The sequence below is a fragment of the Myxocyprinus asiaticus genome, chromosome 34 (genome assembly GCF_019703515.2).
Source record: "Myxocyprinus asiaticus isolate MX2 ecotype Aquarium Trade chromosome 34, UBuf_Myxa_2, whole genome shotgun sequence".
In the NCBI taxonomy this organism is placed as follows: Eukaryota; Metazoa; Chordata; class Actinopteri; order Cypriniformes; family Catostomidae; genus Myxocyprinus; species Myxocyprinus asiaticus.
The window spans coordinates 10,613,750-10,637,351 of NC_059377.1; the positions used below are offsets into that span (position 1 = coordinate 10,613,750).

The window sequence follows — 23,602 nt, forward strand, 5'->3', positions numbered from 1 at the left end:
TTTTTACTAAGTATTAGTTATCTTACTGAGGACTAAAGGGACACATGAAGTTGTAGCTACCAGCCATGTAAATGTTTTACTGACTACCGGATAGGATTTCAGCCTACTGTGGCTGGGAAATGCCATTCTCAGTTGTGCATCTCTATAGATTTGTGAACAGCATCTGCTGTCAAGTTGACCAACTGGAAATACTGTGCATGGCAATGGTAACCCGGAGACCACAAATAAACAAATAAACACACAAACAAACAGGGACACTTAATGCTCCCACATTAAGTACAAATAGTCTGAGAGCAATGAGTTTAATACACTTACAAAACACTGCAGAACAGTGAAATCATAAATCATGATGCACTGCCATGCATTCCATACAGCATAACAAGACGACACATGTTTGAGACCTCTAGCTGATTTCTATTCCACCAGACTAATGAGACAAGCCATATACAATCATATGACATTATGTTCTCATGAAACTAGCCACAAACATCAAGTATAAGGAACTGGTGCTTACATATTCAATATTGGGATCCAATATTTAGATCAAGGTTATTTGTAACTAGATCTCTCTCTTCATCAGGAAATATCAGATTTTTTGTTGTTTGTCATGTTAACTCTTCTACCAGCCAAGAGGCAGATGCAGGAGAAGGAAAAACCAGAAGGCAGTAGATGTGAAGTTAAAAAATTTGCAGTTTATTGAAATGGAGAAAACCGTTATCTCAAACTTAAGGAAGACAATACAGCACACAACATAAGATTATAGCAACAGCATAAAAGCATAGCAAGAAACAACATAAAATGCAGTAAGCAATACGTAAAAATGAATTTATAAAACAAAAATAAAGAAATGAGTAGGGGGCCTGAGTAGCTCAGCGAGTACTGACGCTGACTACCACCCCTGGAGTCGCGAGTTCGAATCCAGGGTGTGCTGAGTCACTCCAGCCAGGTCTCCTAAGCAACCAAAATTGGCCTGCTTGCTAGGGAGGGTAGAGTCACATGGGGTAACCTCCTTGTGGTCGCGATTATTGGTTCTCGCTCTCAATGGGGCGTGTGGTAATTTGTGTGTGGATCGGAGAGTTGCATGAGCCTCCACATGCTGTGAGTCTCCGCAGTGTCATGCACAACGAGCCACGTGATTAGATGTGTGGATTGACTGTCTCAGAAGCGGAGGCAACTGAGACATGTCCCCCGCCACCCGGATTGAGGTGAGTAACCGCACCACCACAAGGACCTACTAAGTAGTGGGAATTGGGCATTCCAAATTGGGGAGAAAAGGGGATAAAAAAAAAAAAGAAAAAAAAAGAAAAATAGGAATGAATAAATATAAATGAAACTGAAAGAAATAAAGAAAGAAACTCAGATCCTTCAGATAACACGTTAAAATATTAAGTGAGCATTTAAAAATAGGTGTCATACATTTGAACTGACAATAATGAGTCACGTAGTGAAAAACTAAACATGAAAGTGAACTTTGTGTGTTTGAACTATTTGAAATCTCTTCAGTGTCTTTTATTTTATAGTTACAAAAAAGCTTACGGGACTTTCAAGTCACTTCACAAGATTAATGTTATAATACTGATGTAATTAAATAACTCTAAATCACTCATTTTTGGGTGAAATAATAATTTAATAAAGTGAAATTTCCTTAACTTTTGATCTTAATTTCAGTAAAACTGTGCAAAGATATAAACAGTTTTGGCATCATCACGGAGTTGTTATTTTTTATATTATAGATAATTACGTATTCCTATTTTATAATACCAAAGACAGGAAGTATTCTTCAAAACATCTCCTTTTGCTTTCCATGGAAGAAATAAGTCACATGTGTTTGGAACAACATTAGGGCAAGTACATTTTTGGGTGCACTAATCATTTAATATAAAACACTATTTAATAGCTGGTTTCAGTTTAACTGTAACATTACCCAAAAGACAATGAAAATATGATACAATCATTCACAAGTATAAGGCGAAATGTCTGTAACGAACCGGTTAAACAAGCTATTCCATTTGTATTTACAGTACTGATACATTTCTTGCCTCACATCCATTTGATTTAACTGCAGAGGAGGTCTCAGATGTGTAAAAGTTAGCAGCGTGTTTGCCCATCCTCTTATTCAAGACTTGAAAAGCAGCACCATCAGTCTGAACAGCTTTAAATGTCACAGCTGCATCGGATACATCATCAGCGGCTTTTCCCAACTCCATCTGCCGCCACAGCTTGGGGTGAAAGCAGCAATAGTAGAGAACCTTTATCAGTAGGCCCAAAACATACACAAGAGGGATTGTAATGATTAGTATAAGGCCGTACGACTGGGTTAACTCAGCATCTCTGTAAAACCACCAAGCGACCAATAGGATTCCACTGTCGGTGATCATAAATGCGTGGTAGATGACACTTCTGCCCCTTGTGTGCCCTTCGGCCACGTTAAACCAGCTGAAGTACCAGATGAGGCCTATGGTGGCCCGGTAGAGCCATTCCCCCATGGTGCTGTCCATGAAATCGGTACCCTGCCTCCAGGCCCATAAGAGAAACACGGGCCACAGAGACAGAAAGTGAGCAGCAATGTAGCAGGGCAACACAGAGGCAAAGAGAGCAACTGATGCCACACGTGGGCCAATCAAAAAGAGGTTCCAAAGGAAGTAGACCACGGCGGACGTCCAACCTTGTTTGTCCTTATCAGGCAGAAATGAACGAAGGGATCGATGATAATCTACCACCATCCAGGCTATTGAAGTTGTGGAGGCGACAACACTAACACCTGTGTAACAAACATATCAGCAGCATCATATTTCAATCTCTTGCATTTTCATTTACAACAGTTGTTCTCAACTGGTGAGTCGAGACAAAAAAATGTAAGGTCTGTTCTGATAGGGTCGTGCATAGCTCGAGTAGCAAAATACATAAGCTTATCAACTTTTAAAAGGACTTTCAATAAATCGCTGACGTTAAACGCCGCTTGACCAATCAAACTCTACGATATTTTGGCGCAAATTTATCAATTTAAAATCCTCAATTACAAATTGCATGATCAACAATAAGCACACCTACCGTATGCACTAGGAAAAGCTCAGACAGAGCGTTGGACGGATAGGGATGCGTAGACTCCGTGTGGAGGATGTGGAACAAGCCATGTTAGTTTGAAATTAAGTGGGCATTACGGCGAATTGGATTTATATATACAGTATAATGTATATATAAATACAATTTCATGACAATTTTTTAATAGTTCGCAATGCCCCACTCCCGATAACCATTTTTTAATTTATGGTCATTATCACAAGAAAAAGAGCCTCAGTTCTGTTATGCTGTCAGTAGAAAATCTTAATGTGAGCCTGCTGTTAAAGGGATAGCTCACCCAAATATAAAATTTCTCTCATCATTTACTCACACTCATACCATCCTAGATGTGTATGACTTTCTTTCTTCTGCAGAACACAAATGAAGATTTTTAGAAGAATATCTCGGATCTGTAGGTCCATACAATGCAAGTGAATGGTGGACAGAACTTTGAAGCTCCAAAAAAAGCACATAAAGGAAACATAAAAGTAATCCATAAGACTTCAGTGGTTTAATCCATATCTTCAGAAGGGATATGATAGGTGTGGGTGAGAAAAATATCAATATTTAAGTCCTTTTTTACTATAAATTCTCCTCCCTGCCCAGTAGATGGCGATATGCACAAAGACTGAAAATCACCAAAAACACAAAGAAGAAGAATGTGAAAGTCAAAGTGGAGACTGATAGTAAAAAAACTAAAAACTAAAATATTGATCTGTTTCTCACCCACACCTATCATATCACTTAAGAAGAGATGGATTAAACCACTGGATTCATATGGATTACTTCAATGTTTCCTTTATATGATTTTTGTACCTTCAAAATAGAGGTCTGCACGGGATGGATTTTTCAGACCCCTTCCTGTGAGGTTCTGTCCCACTCCTGCAAAAAATATGTAATATTTTGTCCAGCTTCCACCCGCAAAAGCCCGCAGGTAGAGGTCTACTCAAATTTATCAGTCCCGCTCACATAAGATTCTGTCCCGCTCCGGTGTCATAGGTTTTTTTTTCCAATTCCCACCCGTAAAAAATTGAAAGACAGAGAGAGAAAGAGAGAGAGAGAGAAACACGTTTCGTTAACCCAATGCCAAATATCTGATTTACCTGTTGTTGGTTTCAAGTTTTGTTTGTACCTTTCTTTAATAAAGCATGAACATCTATAGCACAAAGGGCTTTTTGAATGAGCCACCAACCCAGCACCTGTTAATCATTTATTTTTGTTGCTCTTCCGCAATAGAAGAATAGCACAAATAATATTCAGTATCTAAAAACGTAAAATACATTTGAGACATTTTTATTTTATGTTTAGATAAATATATTTTGTGGGAGTACAGCAATTAATTTCTCCCGCTTCCCGCACACACATCAGCGTCTTCCGCCTGCACCTGCACTCAGCAATCAAAAACTTGACCTGTGCCGCACTCTGTTGCACGGATGGAGTAGTCAATGCAGAAAATATTTTTACATCATAGAGATATATGCTTTGGGTGTCTTTTGGCTTTAGATATAATATGAAAAATAATTTTGTTGTAATTTTTATTTAAACAAAGAGTAATCAAAACTTCATATTTTAACCAAAAGTCACTGCACATCCAACACAAGCAAGGTTAGTTATGAAATCTTTTTCTCCTGATTTATCGTCAAAATAACTGTCAGATTACAAAAATAATCGATAGTGATAACCATATATAATTTTACATATTGTTGGGCCTATGCAGAACATGGTAATCTTAATAAATATGCAGTTGAAGTCAAATGTTTACATACACCTTAGCCAAATACATTTAAACTCAGTTTTTCACAATTCCTGACATTTAATTGTAGAAAACATTCCCTGTCTTAGGTCAGTTAGGATCACTACTTTATTTTAAGAATGTGAAATGTCAGAATAATAGTACAGAGAATTATTTATTTCAGCTTTTGTTTCTTTCATCACATTCTCAGTGGGTCAGAAGATTACATACACTTTGTTAGTATTTGGTAGTATTGCCTTTAAATTGGTTAACTTGGGTCAAACATTTTGGGTAGCCTTCCACAAGCTTCCACAGAGGACATTTCTCCAAAAAGTAAGATCTTTGTACCCATGTGCACTTGCAAACTGTAGTCTGGCTTTTTTAATGGCGGTTTTGGAGCAGTTGCTTCTTCCTTGCTGTGCAATGTCAATATAGGACTCGTTTTACTGTGGATATAGATACTTGTCTACCTGTTTCCTCCAGCATCTTCACAAGGTCCTTTGCTGTTGTTCCGGGATTGATTTGCACTTTTTGCACCAAATTATGTTCATCTCTAGGAGACAGAATTCATCTCCTTCCTGAGCGGTATGATGGCTGCGTGGTCCCAAGGTTTTTATTCTTGCGTACTATTGTTTGTACAGATGAACATGGTACCTTCAGGCATTTGGAAATTGCTCCCCAGACTTGTGGAGGTCCAATAAATTTTTTTCTGAGGACTTGGCTGATTTCTTTTGATTTTCCCATGATGTCAAGCAAAGAGTCACAGTATTTGAAGGTAGGCTTTAAAATATATCCACAGGTACACCTCCAATTCAGTACACCTCCTATAAGAAGCTAATTGGCTAGTTGTCTAAAGGCTTGACATCATGTTCTGGAATTTTCCAAGATGCTTAAAGGCACAGTTAACTTAGTGTATGTAAACTTCTGACCCACTGGAATTGTGAAATAGTCAATTAAAAGTGAAACAATCTGTCTGTAAACAATTGATGGAAAATTTACTCATGTCATGCACAAAGTAGATGTCCTAGATGACTTGCCAAAACTATAGTTTGCTAATATTAAATCTGTGGAGTGGTTAAAAAATGAGTTTTAATGACTTCAATGTAAATTTCTGACTTCAACTATAAATAATCAAGGATTTTTTTCTTTCTTTTTGTACAATAAGCAATTTTAATACTGTGTTTGGTCGCCACTTCATGTCCAATGTAAAATCTGGGTCTTGCAGCTAAACCAGTTAAGAACCACTGCTTTACACTATGTAAGAAGGTCAGATAAACCCACATGTTTCTGCATTTTCTGTATGTCACTGCTTCTCATTTTCTCAAATCAAACTGGATGACAATATTGACTTTATCCATGGAGGAACCACAAAGTGACATGAGGTAATCAACCATAAACTGGAGGAAGTTTGGGCTTCTACTGTATCGTTTTTGGATTTTAATGTAAATTACAGTATTAGCTAAGAACAAATGCATCTCATGTGGACCATCATCACCTAAACTGATTGGTTGTTGTTGTTTTGAACTGAAGTGGTTACCCACATTGGACAATCCTTGCGTGGTTGCAGTGCAGCATGATGTACGTCATGAGGGTGAGCTGGGGTGCGCTCTCACAGAAGGTCTCAATGAGGCGTAGCATGCTGAGGTCATGGGTCAGATAAACTGCATACTCAGACCCACTTCCCCCTCGCCACCACACACGAAAGCCCTGCCAGATAGCTGATATGTGCCTTTGGGAGGGAAAAGGGTCACAATGTAGAGTAAACTCTATACAAATGTAAAAAAAAACAAAAAACATATGTGAAGCAAATGTAAAGCATTTTTTTAACTAACAATGTTTCTGAACATGCCGCATGGTAATAGCATGGTATTATTTGAAAAACCTTGCTGTGCCATGTACAGTAGCTAAATACCATGATGCATGAATACGCAATCAGTCAGTACCATACTATATACTAGGGGAGGGACAACATGGTTCTCTCACGATTCGGTTCGATGTTCGATATCAGGTTCACAATTTGATATAACCTTGATTCAATATAAAATTTAAATGACAAATATGAAAGAAAATTGTGTTTATTATTACAAAATGCAAATGATAATTTCTCATCAGAATAAAGTTCTCTAATACACAATATAAATGATCAAAGTTCAAACAATAAGATTCACAGCCTAGCTCATGGGCATATTTCTTGCGGAAAAAAAAATTATATATATATTGTACATATACACACACTACTGGTCAAAAGTTTTTAAACACTTTACTGAAATGTTTCTCATGATCTTAAAAACCTTTTGATGTAAAGGCATATGCTTAATTGTTTGAAATTATCTTTGTAGACAAAAATATAATTGTGCCAACATTAGTGCCCGACCGATATCAGTATCGGCGTATATTTTACCGATATGAAAACTTTTTTTCAGAAAATATAATGCAGAAAACAATGCTTTAGAATTGGTGTCATAGCATAGTTTGTCCAGCAGAGCGCGCTCCAACTCCATCGTTTACAGAGCTGACTCCGCAGACAGGGCGGAGTTAAACCATGTGGATTTGAGCGATCTCTTCTCCTTAAATTGCTAACTAGTTTGTGAAATGCATACTGTAAAGTTAATAAAAAAATTACCCCATCATTTTATATAACTAATATAACGTTAACCCTGTCCCTGACAAACATGTCACTCATGTTTATCACATCTGTTTGCTATGTTAGCCAGCTATAGTTTGTCAGTGCAGTCAGTAATGTAGCAGATTGAAAGGTAAACATCAGAGCATCTTTTTGCAGCTCAACAGACAACGGTGCGGTGGTGGATTGTGTGTGGTGAGTGTTGACGATTTCACGCTTCGCTGTTACCTAGTTGGTGAGACACAATGCTGCAAAGTAAATAAAGTCCATCTTTTACTCTCCATGACAATGAGCTTATAGCTAACTAGCTAATCACATAGCTACTTTCATTGCTTGTCAGCGGAGTGGAAGCTAATGTGTAAACATGTATTCACCAAAATATTTTGTTCAGGATTCAGTTTGGTACCCCTTCAATCAAACAATTCCATTCGTTGCATTTATAAAATGTAATATTTAAACGTTTTCCAGACATCAAAATAGGATACGTCATAAAAGTAGATTTAATAAATAGCATATTTGCCTTGTGTAAATAATAATATATAGGAACTGTTTCTAAAATAAATGAGGGGTGATACATACTAATACAACAGGCTGGAAAAATAGACATTTATTCATTTTAATATCCTACATATATATATATATATATATATACAGTACATATTGAATGTGTTGAAACATGACACCGGGCAACGCACCCTAAAAACTATACCGTTAGAATGGTTTCATGCTGAAGAGCCGCCTAAAAGTAAGTTTTTTTTTCTCTCTCGTAAATGTAAATGAGTGTCAATGCCAACATCATCATATGTGTCAAAAGGATTGAAGCCTGTCATGCCAAACATGAGCTCATTGATTGATGCAGGAGCTGCGCTTGGCGACCAACCTCGCCCTCTGAGCAACAAGGTTACGGCGTGGGCTCTCGGGCAGGGGATGTCCACCTGGTGGTTCCTTGACGCCCCTGTCTCCCAGGTCAGCCTGTTCGCCGACACCTTTGAGGACTTCGCCCAACAGTTCTCGGCGATGAAACGGCAGACGGAGGCTATTCAGCACATCCTGCCTCATCAGTGTGGTTCAAAACCCCGCACCCTGTCTGCTCGTCGCCAAAGGGTGTCCTCCTGCCGCAACAACACTGGCTCTGCCACAGGCGGCCCAAGAACCCAAGGAAGGCTTCGAAGCGCCCCTGAGGTGGGCAACCCAGGCACGTGGAGACCTGCTGTAGGCCTAGAGATGATAAGCAGACCAATCCATCCCCCGGGGGAGGGCTGGGAGGAGAATCCTTTGCCTTTTCTTTGATTCGCCGCATGCCTGAAGGAGCGGTTTCCTCATTTCCTGGGTCACATATCCGGTGCTCATGGCCATCATTATCACGACTGTGATATCCTTCAGGGCCTACGGGGAGCTCCATTCGAGCCCCTGGAATCAGTTGAGCAAAAGGTATTCTCTTCACTGCGCTCACTTCTATCAAGAGGGTAGGGGACCTGCAGGCATTCTCTGTCAGCGAAACGTGCCTAGAGTTCGGTCCGGCAACTCTCGTGTGACCCCGACCAGGCTATGTGCCCAATTTTCCCACAACCCCGTTTAGGGATTAGGTGGTGAACCTGCAAGTGCTGCCCCAGGAGGAAGCAGACCCAGCATTAGCGTTGCTGTGTCTGATGCGTGCTTTATGCATCTATTTGGATCACACGCAGAGCTTTAGAAGCTCCGAGCAGCTCTTTGTCTGCTTTGGCGGACAGCGGAAAGGGAGCGTTGTCTCCGAACAGAGGAACGCCCACTGGGTCATTAACGCCATCGCGATGGCATATCACACCCAGGACATGCTGACCCCCCTTGAGGCTACGAGCCCATTCTACTAGGAGTGTGGCGGCCTCCTGGGCCCTGACCAATGGCACCTCTTTAGCAGACATCTGCAGAGCAGCGGGCTGGGCAACACCCAACACCTTTGCGAGATTTTACAATCTCCGGGTTGAGCCATACAAGCAGGTAAGTTCCGGGACAGCTGGCCGGGTGTACCGCTTGCGCATAGTGCCTTTCCCCTCCCCAAGATGAAGATGTGCACTTTGACCCCCAGTCGTGTTCACAAAGTTGTGGACCCTGGATGACCTTCCTCCTTAGCCCTGTGGCAGGCGGGTTTGTGGAGAAACTCGCTGCTGCCCCAGTACATGTGCTAACTAGTCCCTGTACTGGGGTAGGTGCTCCACATGCGCTGGTTTACCGTAGGTAACCCTGTGTGATGTATCTTCCACAAAATGGTTTCCCTATTGGTAAACTGCATCTTCCTTGGGCAGAGGTTCCTCTGCCCCTTGTCACCATGTCTGTAGAGCTCCTCCCCCCTTGGGTAGGACCTACCACGGGACTCCACATGACATAAATACTTCTGACAAAACTCGGTAAGACCATGTGACGTATTTCCACTCAAATACCCCGTCCGGAGGTAGGTCCTACCCAAGGGGGGAGGAGCTCTACAGACACAGTGACCAAGGAAGTGGTCTCCGCGGCGTCTTCCCCTTGGGAGTGACACCCCCCCGATGCGGTCACTTATGGCCCCCAGTCGGTAAACGATTTCCACTCTTTTTTGGGGAGAAAAAAAGAGGAGAAGAGGCCACGGCTGGGATAGCCTGTCCCCATTTTCTGGGCAGTCGACTTGTCCCCGAGGTGTAGGGGACCGTTCGACACTTGTAGGAGCGATGAGGAGGTTACGTGACGGCCTGGTGCGCTGGTTACGAGGCACACAGCAGTCTGCTCGTCTCGCACCGCCAGTCCACGTAACACAGTTCAGCTTATTGTGGCGTTTTGTATAGGGACCCCTAGTGTCACTACATCGACACAACGTCGGTGAGTGACAAATAGGGAATGTCCTGGTTACTTTCGTAACCTCCGTTCCCTGATGGAGGGAATGAGACATTCTGTCCCTCTTGCCACAACACTGAACTACCCGCTGAAATGGCCGGGACCTTGTCTCGGCTCCTCAGCACAAAACATGAATGAGTGGTTGCGAGCCAGCTCCTTTTATACCTGTATGTCCGGGGGAGTGGCATGCAAATTCCACTCGCCAATTCCCATTGGCCTTTTCTCAAAGATCAGAGGTGTTTGGGGCTCCCAAGGGCGACCCCTAGTGTCACTACATCGACACAATGTCTCGTTCCCTCCATCAGGGAATGGAGGTTACGAAAGTATCCAGGATGATAGCTGGTGCAACCGGCCCCTGATGTTTATTTAGCTATTTATTTTATTTTTATTTATTCTTTATTAAATGGTCAGCATTTGACTGATACTAAACAGTACTACTGATGTTTATTTAGCTATTTATTTTATTTTTATTTATTCTTTATTTTAATGGTCAGCAATTGACTGATACTAAACATACAGTACTGATTTTTATTTTATTTATTCTTTATTTAAATGGTCAGCAATTGACAGTACTGATGTTTATTAAGCTATTTATTGTATTTTTATTTATTCTTTATTTTATCAGTGTTCATTTCTAGAATTTGTTGACAATGTATAATAATAATGTCAAATGTTCTTTGATAAAAATATTTAAGAAAGCAGCCTTCTGAATACCTTTGCATAGTCATATCAGTGCAAAATCGGTGCACAATCCACATTGAAAGGGTCTGTTTTCATTCCAGCTCAAAAATTAGCTATATCGGTCACCATGTAGGTAATCGGTGAATTTTCCCTCTCTAAAATCAGTATCAGTCTAAAAAAATCCCATATCGGTCGGGCTCTAGCCAACATATTAATTTATTTCATAACAAAACTAAAATTGTATTAAAAAAAAAAAGTTTTTGAAATTGATCACTTGGACCAAATAATAAAGAAAAGCAGCCAATAAGTGCCCAAAATAGATGGGAACTCCTTCAATACAGTTTAAAAAGCATACCAGGGTGAAACCTCAAGAAGTTGGTTGAGAAAATGTCAAGAGTAGGGTAGGGCTGCACAATTAATTGAAATAAAATCGAAATCCCTTTATGACCTCATGCGATTATTAAATCGCAACGTCTACTCGCTTCAAAGTTTTTTTGCGCTGCTCTGTCCAGTCTATATTACGTTAGAGCATTATTACAGTGTCTTCAGAGTGGTTCTGTGCTCCACAACTCTATCTAATGCTTAGTGTAAAAGAAGTGCTCAGCATTCGGTTCCGTATGTGCGCTAAGTGCTTTAAGTACACTACACCGGCACGTCCTGCGTGAAGCGGTTTTTATTATCATCTGCGGCAGCAGCATCTCAGTCTCCGCCAGGCACAGGTATCATAATAATAACGCGGAATACAAGATGGAGTATAATTCAAACAATTTTATTAAATGATTGCTGAGCAAACAGCACAGTCAGTAGCACCTGTATAATCCAGAAACATGCACTCTTCCTCCATTCTCTTGTCATTTGTTTACCTCACGAGAGAGAATGTCGCCCTTATTACACTCCCAGCAGCAACAAGTGAAAGCGGAACTCATATTACCAACATCCAACAAAATGAAAATGAAGGAAAGTGCATATAATAAATCTATATAAAATAATTAGATAAAGCATTGTTAAATGAAATAAAATAATGAATAAAAATAATTAAATGAAATGGTGACAAACTAACCAAAAGTTTCACTTTAAGTTTAAATACACCAATGGGTTATCAGTTCAACTTCAGTTTGAATTAATTTTACGGTAGAGAATAGTTTTTGAATCTTTTGTGTTTATTTATTCAACCAACAGTATTTTTGACAGTAGAAACTAGGCAACTATGGTATTACCAACAGGAAAATTCAGTTAACAGTGACGTTGAGCAGAAAGCTTACATGTAACCAGTTTTGACAGAGCTGCTGATAAAAAGTTAAATGATCAGCATCGGACGATTAGAGGAAAAGAAAATTGGAGATCGGTATCGGATGTTCAAATCCTGATTGGAGGATTCCAGTTGATTGGGTTTCAAAAGCTAATGATGATGATTAGTGGGCTAAGACCCCATCACAAAATGGACAAAAACAGGTACACGGTGGATGGGTACAATTTCACTGTTTATAAATTTATTTGTTTGTGGGTGAACTGAAAAAAAAGGTCTCAGTTTGGTTTTTTTTAAGAGGACTCAACTGTAAAAACCCCAGAAGCCTTTTGGCAGTTGAACATGTGAAAAACATTACCTTTATTTATTTTTATTTATTTTTTGTCTATCATAATCGCAGTTCAAATCACAATATTTTTCAAAATAATCACAATATGACTTTTTGTCCAAAACGTGCAGCCCTAGAGTAGGGTACAACAGCACTTTCCTAAAGACCTGTTTGTCAGTATACACTTAAAAATATTCCTGATCAATGAGATCTTTGTGTGTGGTGTCTAAAGTTTGATTTTGAGGCAATTTTATCAAATCTTTTTTTTAAATGTTGCAAAATTATGTAGCTAATGAAAATGACTAAATAAACCACATTTATTTTGAGACAAACAACTTATGTATTTATAGAATACTTGAGATGTAAAAAAAAAAAAAGCCAATTGAAATGAACAGGAAATCGTGCACCCTTTTCTGAAGTAGTTCTTCTGAGTAAGCATTTGTTACTCAAAAAAGTATCTTCCTGTCTCAAAACTATCTGCATTAGCTGACAAATTTTACCCTCTAACTATTGTCCCTATATTTACACTATATCACTTTAGCCCCCCGAGGGCCTTTTACCCTAAGTGTGTGGGCCTTTTACCCCCAAGTGTGGGTTAAAAGGCTCCCTCACCACCTTTTTTAAAAACTGTGTTTTGTTGGGTATTCAAGATGGCAGCTTAGTAAATAGTTGAGTTTTGCAGACACTCTGCACCATTTTATCTTTGCATCAGTATTTGTGAACAGAAATGCCTGTCATTTCATATTTCTTTGTTGTATGTCCTAATATGAGCTTGGACACCTATTTTTCAAGACAATCCGACAGCATGCCACAAAGGAACACGAAAAATTCCAGCAAGTCGGAACCAGAGCCTTGCCGACATGCCAATGAGGATAACACTGCGGCTAGCGGTTCAAGCCCTCTCGACCCTGCACTTTGTTGCACGATCGCGATTATGGATAATATTACGAAGGTGACTGATGACAAATTGGTTCCGCTCACACAAATGTTACAGCACCACAGTGAAAATCTGGACAATCATGAGAAACGGATCTCGGAAGCAGAGAATCGTATCTCCACCGTGGAAGATGCTGCAGCCCCAATCAAATGTAAGATAGTGACCCTACAGAGACAAGTGCATGAGATGATGGAACATATCAACAATTCAGAGAACGGGGAGAAGGAAGAATATATGTATTGTCGTGCTTCCTGAAAATGTCATGGACGCTTGTCCAGTCAAGTTTTTTGAGACTTGGCTGTCGGACACTTTGAACATTCAAACAAAATCAGGGAGGATAAATACTGAGAGGGCCCATCATGTTCCAACTGCTAAACTGGGATCTCAGCACTCCCGGGCTATTCTGGTGAGATTTAATAATTATCTGGACAAACAGTGGGTAATGACAGTGACAAGGGACCTCAGAGATGGGGCGTGCATACATGGCAATTCGAGGATGATAATTTTTCAAGACTTCTCCGTGGCTACTCTGTGCAAACGAAAACACTTTGACAAGGTAAAGAAAGGCCTGAAAGCTGTCTGCGCAACTTATGCACAGCTCTACCCTGCTTCGCTCAAAGTCACGCATCGTGGGACTTACCACCGTGTTTCATGACCCATCTGGAGTGGACAAATACATGGTGGCTTTTGAACTTACACCTCTGACTGACTGAGTGAGACTTTATCCCTGATATGACCATGTTCATTTCTTCAATTCACGAAAAGGTCCGTGTTTGTGTCTGATTTGTTTCCATTACAATCAGGCTAGCTTGGAGAAGTTGTTTGTCTGACAGGCTTTTTATCTATTCACTGAATTCTAAACATGAACATATCTGGTGCGTTTTTGCCAACTTCGTTTGCACTGAATACAAAACATTTTTATTTTCCTTTCTTTTGCTGTTAAAGATTTCCCTGCACACGTAGTTAAGTCTCTGTGACTACACTGATGCTCGACTTAGTAAGTCTAAGTGAAGAGTCTTTGGTTCTTTGTGCTATAGTTTTTTGTTTTACTCCCCTTGTTGCTCTGCTCACACTTTTTACTTCTGTGCTTTGCCATTTCATGGAAGGTTTTTGTGATTGGAACATGCCTTAAGTCTTTTTTTTAAGACATGTCTCTTAAGTTGTGCTCTTGGGATGTTAATGGGATACACACACCTATAAAACACAAAACTGTCCTTAATCTTCTTAAAAAGGAGAAAATGTATATAGCTTTAATACAAGAAAACCACTTGGATGATAAGGAACATCTTAAATTACAACAATCAGGATTTGGTCAAGTCTTTTTTTTCTTTGTTTACATCAAGGAGTCGAGGGGTGACTTTGCCATTTCAGTTACTGAGCTGGTCGATATGTAATTGTAAGGGGCACATTGTATGGAGAACATGTTGCTAGTGCCCGACCGATTTATATTATCCTTTCACAGATATATCGTATCGGCATATATTTAATAAACAATGACTCCATCATTTTCCCTTTTCAATATAACTAATATAACGTTAACCCTGTCCCTGACAACCATGTCACTCATATTTATCACATCTGTTTGCTGTTAGCCAGCTATAGTTTGTCAGTGCAGTCAGTAACGTAGCAGATTTAAAGGTAAACATCAGAGCATCATTTTGCAGCTCAGCAGACAATGGTGCGGTGGTGGATTGTGTCTGTTGAGTGTTGATTTCACGCTAAGTTGTTACCTAGTTGGTGAGACGCAAGGCTGGAAAGTAAATAAACAATGTCCATATTTTACTCTCCGTGACAACGAGCTTATAGCTAACTAGCTAACCACGTAGCTACCTTCATACATTGTTAGCTGAGGAACCAAAGCCAATCTGTTTTGTTCAGGATTTGCAGTTTGATACCCCCTTCAACTGAACAATTCCAGTCATTGCATTTACAAAATGTAATATTTAAAAGTCTGGTTTTCCATCGGAATATGGTGAAACAACACTGCCGCTGTTTATCTCTTGACTCGGCAGCAGGGAACCATCAGTTATTGTTTGTGATTGTTTTGTTATACATTAACAGCTAAATATTGCTGATGTTTTGATAAGCAAAAAAACTGTACTTTAGTACAATTTAGAGGTACTTGTACATTACTTGAGGATTACCGCTGCATTTTCTACTACTTTATACTTCCACTCCACTACATTTCAGAGGGAAATATTGTAATTTTTCCAATACTGACAATGTATAATAATAATGTTAAATATTCTTTGATAAAAATATTTAAGAAAGCAGCCTTCTGAGTACCTTTGCATAGTCATATCAGTGCAAAATCTGTGCACAATCCACATAGAAATGGTCTGTTTTCATTCCAGCTCAAAAATTAACTATTTCGGCCACCATATTGGTAATCAGTGAATTTTCTCCCTCTAAAATTGGTATTGGTCTCAAAAATCCCATATCGGTCATACATATTGCTATCATGAATGTTTATTTTCCTCCTGGTCTCCCGTGTAATTTCTTAGTGTGTGCTTTTGCTAAATCAGAATCAGAATCAGCTTTATCGCCAGGTATGCTTACACATACAATGAATTTGTCTTGGTGACAGGAGCTTCCAGTGCACAACAATACAAAACAGCAACAAGACATAGACAATAATAAAAAATAATTAAAAATGGAATAAAAACAAATTAAAATTGAATAAAAAAAAAAAGTATATATAGAATACACAATAAGACAGTATATATACATATACAGGTGCATCTCAATAAATTAGAATGTCGTGGAAAAGTTCATTTATTTCAGTAATTCAATTCAAATTGTGAAACTCGTGTATTAAATAAATTCAATGCACACAGACTGAAGTAGTTTAAGTCTTTGGTTCTTTTAATTGTGATGATTTTGGCTCACATTTAACAAAAACCCACCAATTCACTATCTCAAAAAATTAGAATACATCATAAGACCAATAAAAAAAACATTTTTAGTGAATTGTTGGCCTTCTGGAAAGTATGTTCATTTACTGTATATGTACTCAATACTTGGTAGGGGCTCCTGTTGCTTTAATTACTGCCTCAATTCGGCGTGGCATGGAGGTGATCAGTTTGTGGCACTGCTGAGGTGGTATGGAAGCCCAGGTTTCTTTGACAGTGGCCTTCAGCTCATCTGCATTTTTTGGTCTCTTGTTTCTCATTTTCCTCTTGACAATACCCCATAGATTCTCTATGGGGTTCAGGTCTGGTGAGTTTGCTGGCCAGTCAAGCACACCAACACCATGGTCATTTAACCAACTTTTGGTGCTTTTGGCAGAGTGGGCAGGTGCCAAATCCTGCTGGAAAATGAAATCAGCATCTTTAAAAAGCTGGTCAGCAGAAGGAAGCATGAAGTGCTCCAAAATATCTTGGTAAATGGGTGCAGCGACTTTGGTTTTCAAAAAACACAATGAACCAACACCAGCAGATGACATTGCACCCCAAATCATCACAGACTGTGGAAACTTAACACTGGACTTCAAGCAACTTGGGCTATGAGCTTCTCCACCCTTCCTCCAGACTCTAGGACCTTGGTTTCCAAATGAAATACAAAACTTGCTCTCATCTGAAAAGAGGACTTTGGACCACTGGGCAACAGTCCAGTTCTTCTTCTCCTTAGCCCAGGTAAGACGCCTCTGACGTTGTCTGTGGTTCAGGAGTGGCTTAACAAGAGGAATACGACAACTGTAGCCAAATTCCTTGACACGTCTGTGTGTGGTGGCTCTTGATGCCTTGACCCCAGCCTCAGTCCATTCTTTGTGAAGTTCACCCAACTCGATTTTGCTTGACAATCCTCATAAGGCTGCGGTTCTCTCGGTTGGTTGTGCATCTTTTTCTTCCACACTTTTTCCTTCCACTCAACTTTCTGTTAACATGCTTGGATACAGCACTCTGTGAACAGCCAGCTTCTTTGGCAATGAATGTTTGTGGCTTACCCTCCTTGTGAAGGGTGTCAATGATTGTCTTCTAGACAACTGTCAGATCAGCAGTCTTCCCCATGATTGTGTAGCCTAGTGAACCAAACTGAGAGACCATTTTGAAGGCTCAGGAAACCTTTGCAGGTGTTTTGAGTTGATTAGCTGATTAACATGCCACCATATTCTAATTTTTTGAGATAGTGAATTGGTGGGTTTTTGTTAAATGTGAGCCAAAATCATCACAATTAAAAGAACCAAAGACTTAAACTACTTCAGTCTGTGTGCATTGAATTTATTTAATACACGAGTTTCACAATTTGAGGTGAATTACTGAAATAAATGAACTTTTCCACGACATTCTAATTTATTGAGATGCACCTGTATATATATATATACATACATATATACACACACAGACACAAACATACATACATTCACACATGCACAAACATAGTGCAAAACTAAACTGTCTGAACTTACTATTCATTGCCGGTTGTGGGCGGAGACATTAACTGTCAATTGGAATGGACCGGTACCATTGTCCCCTCATCTAAGGCTAAATTGATCAATGCTTTGTGTGAGGATTTTGCTTATGTTGATTATGAGTGGAGGGCTCAGTACCAAGCTGATAAGTAGCTTCATCAATCTGACACTTATCACATAATGGGGAAACATCTGTAAAAATTCTATATAGCTTTGTTTTAGCATAATGAAGTCGATGGATGATCTTAAATTGAATAAGACAGTGCCTTGAGTTAACAGAACATTTATGTATGTTCTCTGGATGATCCTATTTGTAGAGGAGAGGTTTTGACAGCTATTAAAGAGGCCTAAAATCTGGGAAAGCTCCTGGCCCAGATGGACTGAGTAGTGAATTGTACAAGGAGTTTCAGGACATTCTAGTTGACCATCTCTTGAACATATATAATCTTTCTTTAAGCAAAGGTATCTTACCGCCTTCCTTGTGAGAAGCAAATATCTCTTTGATGCTAAAGAAGGGTAAGAATCCTGAGGCATGTGCCTCATACAGGCCAATTTCGCTTTTGAATACCAGTTTGAAGATTCTTTCTAAAATACTTGCTTCAAGGCTTGAAGGCTTACTTCCTCAACTTATTAAAGATGATCAAACTTCTAGTAATAATATTCGCAGATTGTTCAATTCTATTCAGGCCTCTCAACAGTCAAATATAGATAGCTTGGTCATTTCTATGGATGTGGAAAAAGCCTTTGACCGCGTGGAATGGCCAGATCTCTTTTATATCTTAGGTAAATTTGGTCTGGGTGAAAAATATGTTATCTGGGTCAGACTGTTGTATAATAATCCTCTTGCTACTGTGCTAACCAATGGTCTAATGTCTGCCAATTTCAGCATTAATAGAGGGAGATGTCAGGGTTGTCCCCTTTCTCCTTTCTAGTTCATTCTGGCAATAGAGCCATTGGCCAAGGCAATCAGGTGTGACCGGCATACAAGGTTTGATTTTAGCCACCAAGGAACATAAGATCACTTTGTATGCCAATGACATTCTTGTTTTCTTGTCTAAACCGGAGATATCTACCAATAACCTCATTGGTATAATCACTGTATTTAGTGCCTTCTCTGATTATAGATTTAACTTTAACAAGTCAGAAGCCATGCCTCTGGGTGATCAAGAAGACCACATGACTCTGTCACCCTTTCCTTTTAAATGGTCACCGTCTTTTGTACACTTGGGAATACATACAACACATACATTTAGTCACATGTTTGAAGCCAACTTTATACCTTTATTTGATCATATCAAACTTGATTTAGAGTGGTGGAATGCTCTCCCTATCTTGTGGCTGGGCTGTATTGCTCTACTGAAAATGAACATTCTTCATAGATTTTTTCATCCAATTCAAATGATACCGATTGTTTCCCCGCATAAAACTATTAGAGATCTACACAGTTGGTTTAGTTCTTTTATATGGGCTAAGAAAAGACCCTGTCTGAGAGTAAATATACTGTGTCTCCCAAATGCATTGGGTGGTTTTGATCTTCCAGATATTAAGAAAAACCAGCTCAGTGCCCACCTCTGTTACATAGCTGCTTGGATATCTGAAGAACCTACTTCACTTTTTTTTTAAATGGTTAAAGACTGAAAAGCTGCGTGTGTGAATCCCATTACTCTTGCTACATACAGATAAGAAACTTTATTCAAAAGGACACTATGCTTCTTTCTCAAGCATGGGACATGGCTTGGGAGAATGTAAAGACCTTGAGCGTGTGTAACAATGTAAGAGCCATTCAACTTAAAATTCTTCATAGAGTTCATATTTCTCCTTCCGGGCGCAGTAAATTCAGGGCCGACTGTACCCCCTATTGTCCTAAATGTGAGACAGAAATAGAAAGTCTCACCCAATGTCTATGGTCCTGTAATAAAGTACAAAGTTTCTGGTAGAATATTTCTAGAAAATTCTGGGCATCTCTATGGGATTAGCCCTGTTGTGTTTTTATTAGAAGTATCATCCATGATGGGCTTCAATACCAAGAGAAGCTTTGTAATGTCCTAACTTTCTGTGCTAGAAAATGTATACTTTTATGATGGATTTCAGATAGAGCCCCAACTCTTAAAATCTGGCATCAAACTATTTTTGAGTATGTGACATTATATTATCTGACTTGCTTGTTGCATCACAATGACAAAGCACAATGACAAAGTTATGTACATTTATTTTAATGTCAAAGTGTGTATTAACCTGTTCCTCTCTTTTTTTGTTGTTGAGAGCAACTACCCCCCTCCCCCCATTGTTCTGGTTTGTGGATGTTCCTTTACATTGTGCAGATTGATTATCCAGTATTTGAAATGTTATTAATATAACTGCATAACTAAGGAAAACTAATAAACATTTTTTTTTAAAACTGTGTTTCAAAACTATAGTGTAGTGTATATAGTTTGTAAAAGTGTATATCTACAGTCATTTAGCACTTTATTAGGAACACCTGTACACCTACTTATTCATGCGATTAAGAACAGAAAGTATATTAAAGAAAGTATTCAATGAAAGTGGAGTACATTCATCTCATCTTTGATGGACACACATTACACGGAAGAAATGTTCTGTTTAATCTCAACCACTTCTGAACAAAAAAAAAAAAGGTGATTTTCCAGTTTACACATATTTCTGGTTTCACGTGAGTGTCGTGCGAGCCACAAAGTTATTAGAAAACAGGAGAGAGTGGGGATTTGAAGGGAGAGATGAGATATTCCAAGTGTATTCCAATGGAATCATTCATGGGATACTGTTCATTGCTTGGGAGACAAGACTGCAAGACAGCAGTGTCTGTTCAGTTCTTCACACTGCAATGGCAGAATAAAAAAAAAAAAAAAAAAAAGGCAAGAACACACAACACAGCACTTTCACACTAGATGACTGTAGCATAAGCTCATTACATAATTAATTTATTACTTGTATCTGGATAGCGAAAACGCATTTGCATTTACACCTTCTTTGAATGTGGCCAGAATGCGTTCCTGACCACCTCTGAATGTGGTTTCAGTGATCCGATTGTGATGCGATCAAAATGCATCTTGGGTGCTTTTACACCTGTCATTTAATGTGGTCAAGTGTTATCCGATAGTGATCCGATCACCTAAAATGCAGGTTATTGCAAGGTGCAAATGGGCCAAAGTGTCTAATAGGAGGGTTGCGGAGATAAAGTGAGTAGTTTGTCTGGTCATGTGATCTCAACATGGTGGCCTCCATGAGGTGACCTACCGCATGTAAAACAAAACAGCTTTTATTATGCTGATCTAACTGAATATTATGTAAATGTATGTTTTAAAACATTTAAATGTATTATACTAATTTCTTTAGGGGTAAAAGTTTAAGGAGGAAACACTACTGAGTGCACTCTTACCTTGGTATTACCATCTGATAACATCACTGTACCATGGTACCCCACAGTACCTTGCAATAGTTGTTGCATAGCTTAGAAATGACCAACAATTGCTGTGTTATGATAGCCTGGCCACCTATACTTCCGATTCATGCAAAACTCATTACAAAACACTAAACACACGACAAATACATCCACACACAGTCACACACACACACACACACCTTAATTGGTGAACTACTACCTGAATAGACTGAATGTAAATTAAAATGTGATGATTTCACATTTGAACACAATGAATAATTATCAGTATTTCCATGTCACCCTGTCTTATTTAGATGAAATGATTTGTCATGATGAGCAGGGTTATGATGACTCTTACAGAGGAACTCACATGTATTAGGAAACCGGATGGAAATGTCAACACGACATGGTATAACCATGTTTTTGCACATATACCATTGTAATACCATTTACCCTTCAAATTATCTTGGAGTAATATTTAATATCATTGTCTATGAATATGGTAATTATTCAGTACCATGGTAAGCCTTTATCAAAGTACCAATGTACAGTATCCATCTGATACCATCACAGTACAAGGTACTTATATAATACTCCTTTATTTTGAGTTATGATTCTGTCTCCTGAACACTTAGTCTTTTTTGGTAATAAAGCTTTTTATTATACAGTGGCTTGACAAGCAGACGATCAATCATTAACAAGTTCTACAGTTTAGGATTTGCATCCAAGTATGTAAATGTAAGGATTTGTCTATACAATTTTCAAACAGATTATTAAAAAAAATCAACTCCCTAACTAGGTTGTAAAACAAAATCACAATACAAACAAGCTCCTGTTGCATGCTGTTACCAAGCCCTAAATGACTGCGCGTCCGTTTATAACATATTACATAAATGCATGCAATTTTATTTTGACAGATTTGTTTAGCAAACAAATTTGCACAATTTTAACAGATTTTCCTAAATATGCATTAATAATAAATATAAATAAATAAAAAAGCTAATAATGTACTTTTATAGTACCAAGTCCTAAATATATCAAAGCATACGTTAACTTATAATTAATCATTATAAATTAAAATGTTCTAAATCGCAATGGTGACCATTAGAAAAGTGCACTATTTTATATATTTGATTTGTATGCTTGGGTTATTCTGGCAGATTTGGGCCGTTTTTGTAACACACTGTATTAAAAGATCTGCACACTGACCTGACGAAGAAGCCCAGCTGACACACGTGGAGGAAGAGCGAAAGTTTGACTCGTTTCGCACCGCCGAACAGAACGATGTTCCCAGCTGATGCTTGAGGCTCAAAGTCCTCCAGATCACGATCATACTGAAGCCAAAACCAACTAAACATCTGAATGATCACAGACGACAGGAGCATAAAGCCCAGTACGAGCCCGAACCACACGAAATCTCCACGCGTGTAAAACTCCTTCGCCACCCACAGATCCGAGCCCACGTCAAACAGAAAAGTGCACACACCGATGACAGTGAAGACAAAATCCAGCCAGGAATATTTCGAAAAAGTCGGACACTCCATGTTGCGATCAGCCCTAAACCCGAAGCAACTAGTTGATCAACCCTCGCGTGCATTTAGCAGTGTACCGTTAGCATGTTTGGGGTTACATGTTTGCAGAAAAGTTCAACAACTTGAGTTCAAGCTTCATTTAAAACTCCAATTCCCGCGAACCACAAATCCGCAGGCACATACGTCGCTCCAGAGCCATTTCTATGACAGCAGTCAGGCTACGCCACCGTATATAAACAAATGAAGTCAAACTTTACCAAGCGAGAGTCACGCCCGCGTGACGTCACACTGCAACTGGATAGGTTATTTACATTTCAATGACAGTATTAAACATAATGTATCAAAGAATTAGCCTCATATAAAGTGATCATAAAAATAATATTCATAGTTTATATTTTTTTAATAAGTTGAGAAGATTTTTTTTTTTTTTTTTTTTTGTTGTTGTAATATGCCCAATAAGTCTGAATGTATCAGTTATTGTAGTAGTTTTTTTGTTAACTGCAGTTGTTTCAAACGTTTTTCACCTCACATATTCATATTTCTGGATAATATTTTATTATTATTATTATTATTTATTATTATTATTATTATTATTATTATCTTTTTTGACCAGCAGAGAGCAGTGTTGCACTCTACTAGACCTTTATATCTGACTGACTACATAACATACAGTATGTTAATAGAAATATATGCAAAACTATAAGTGTATATGGGTATATAACATGTTAATTTTTTTAACCAACATCAGTCCTGATCATAACTACCAAATAGTCATTCATTTTCAGGATTTTAATCCTTTAAATGCCAG

The 23,602-nt window shown here is 38.8% G+C and overlaps 1 protein-coding gene across 1 annotated transcript; it reads right to left on the reverse strand.

Annotated features, from left to right (window-relative positions):
• Positions 1–672: 672 nt before the first annotated feature.
• On the reverse strand, positions 673–23,045 carry xkr8.3 (XK related 8, tandem duplicate 3). The gene is made up of 3 exons (XM_051671866.1): positions 22,472–23,045; positions 6,334–6,521; positions 673–2,761 (listed from the first exon to the last, which is right to left on the reverse strand). The coding sequence occupies exons 1-3, from the start codon at positions 22,804–22,806 to the stop codon at positions 2,016–2,018; spliced, it is 1,269 nt and encodes a 422-aa protein (XP_051527826.1). The 5' UTR covers positions 22,807–23,045; the 3' UTR covers positions 673–2,015.
• Positions 23,046–23,602: the final 557 nt, after the last annotated feature.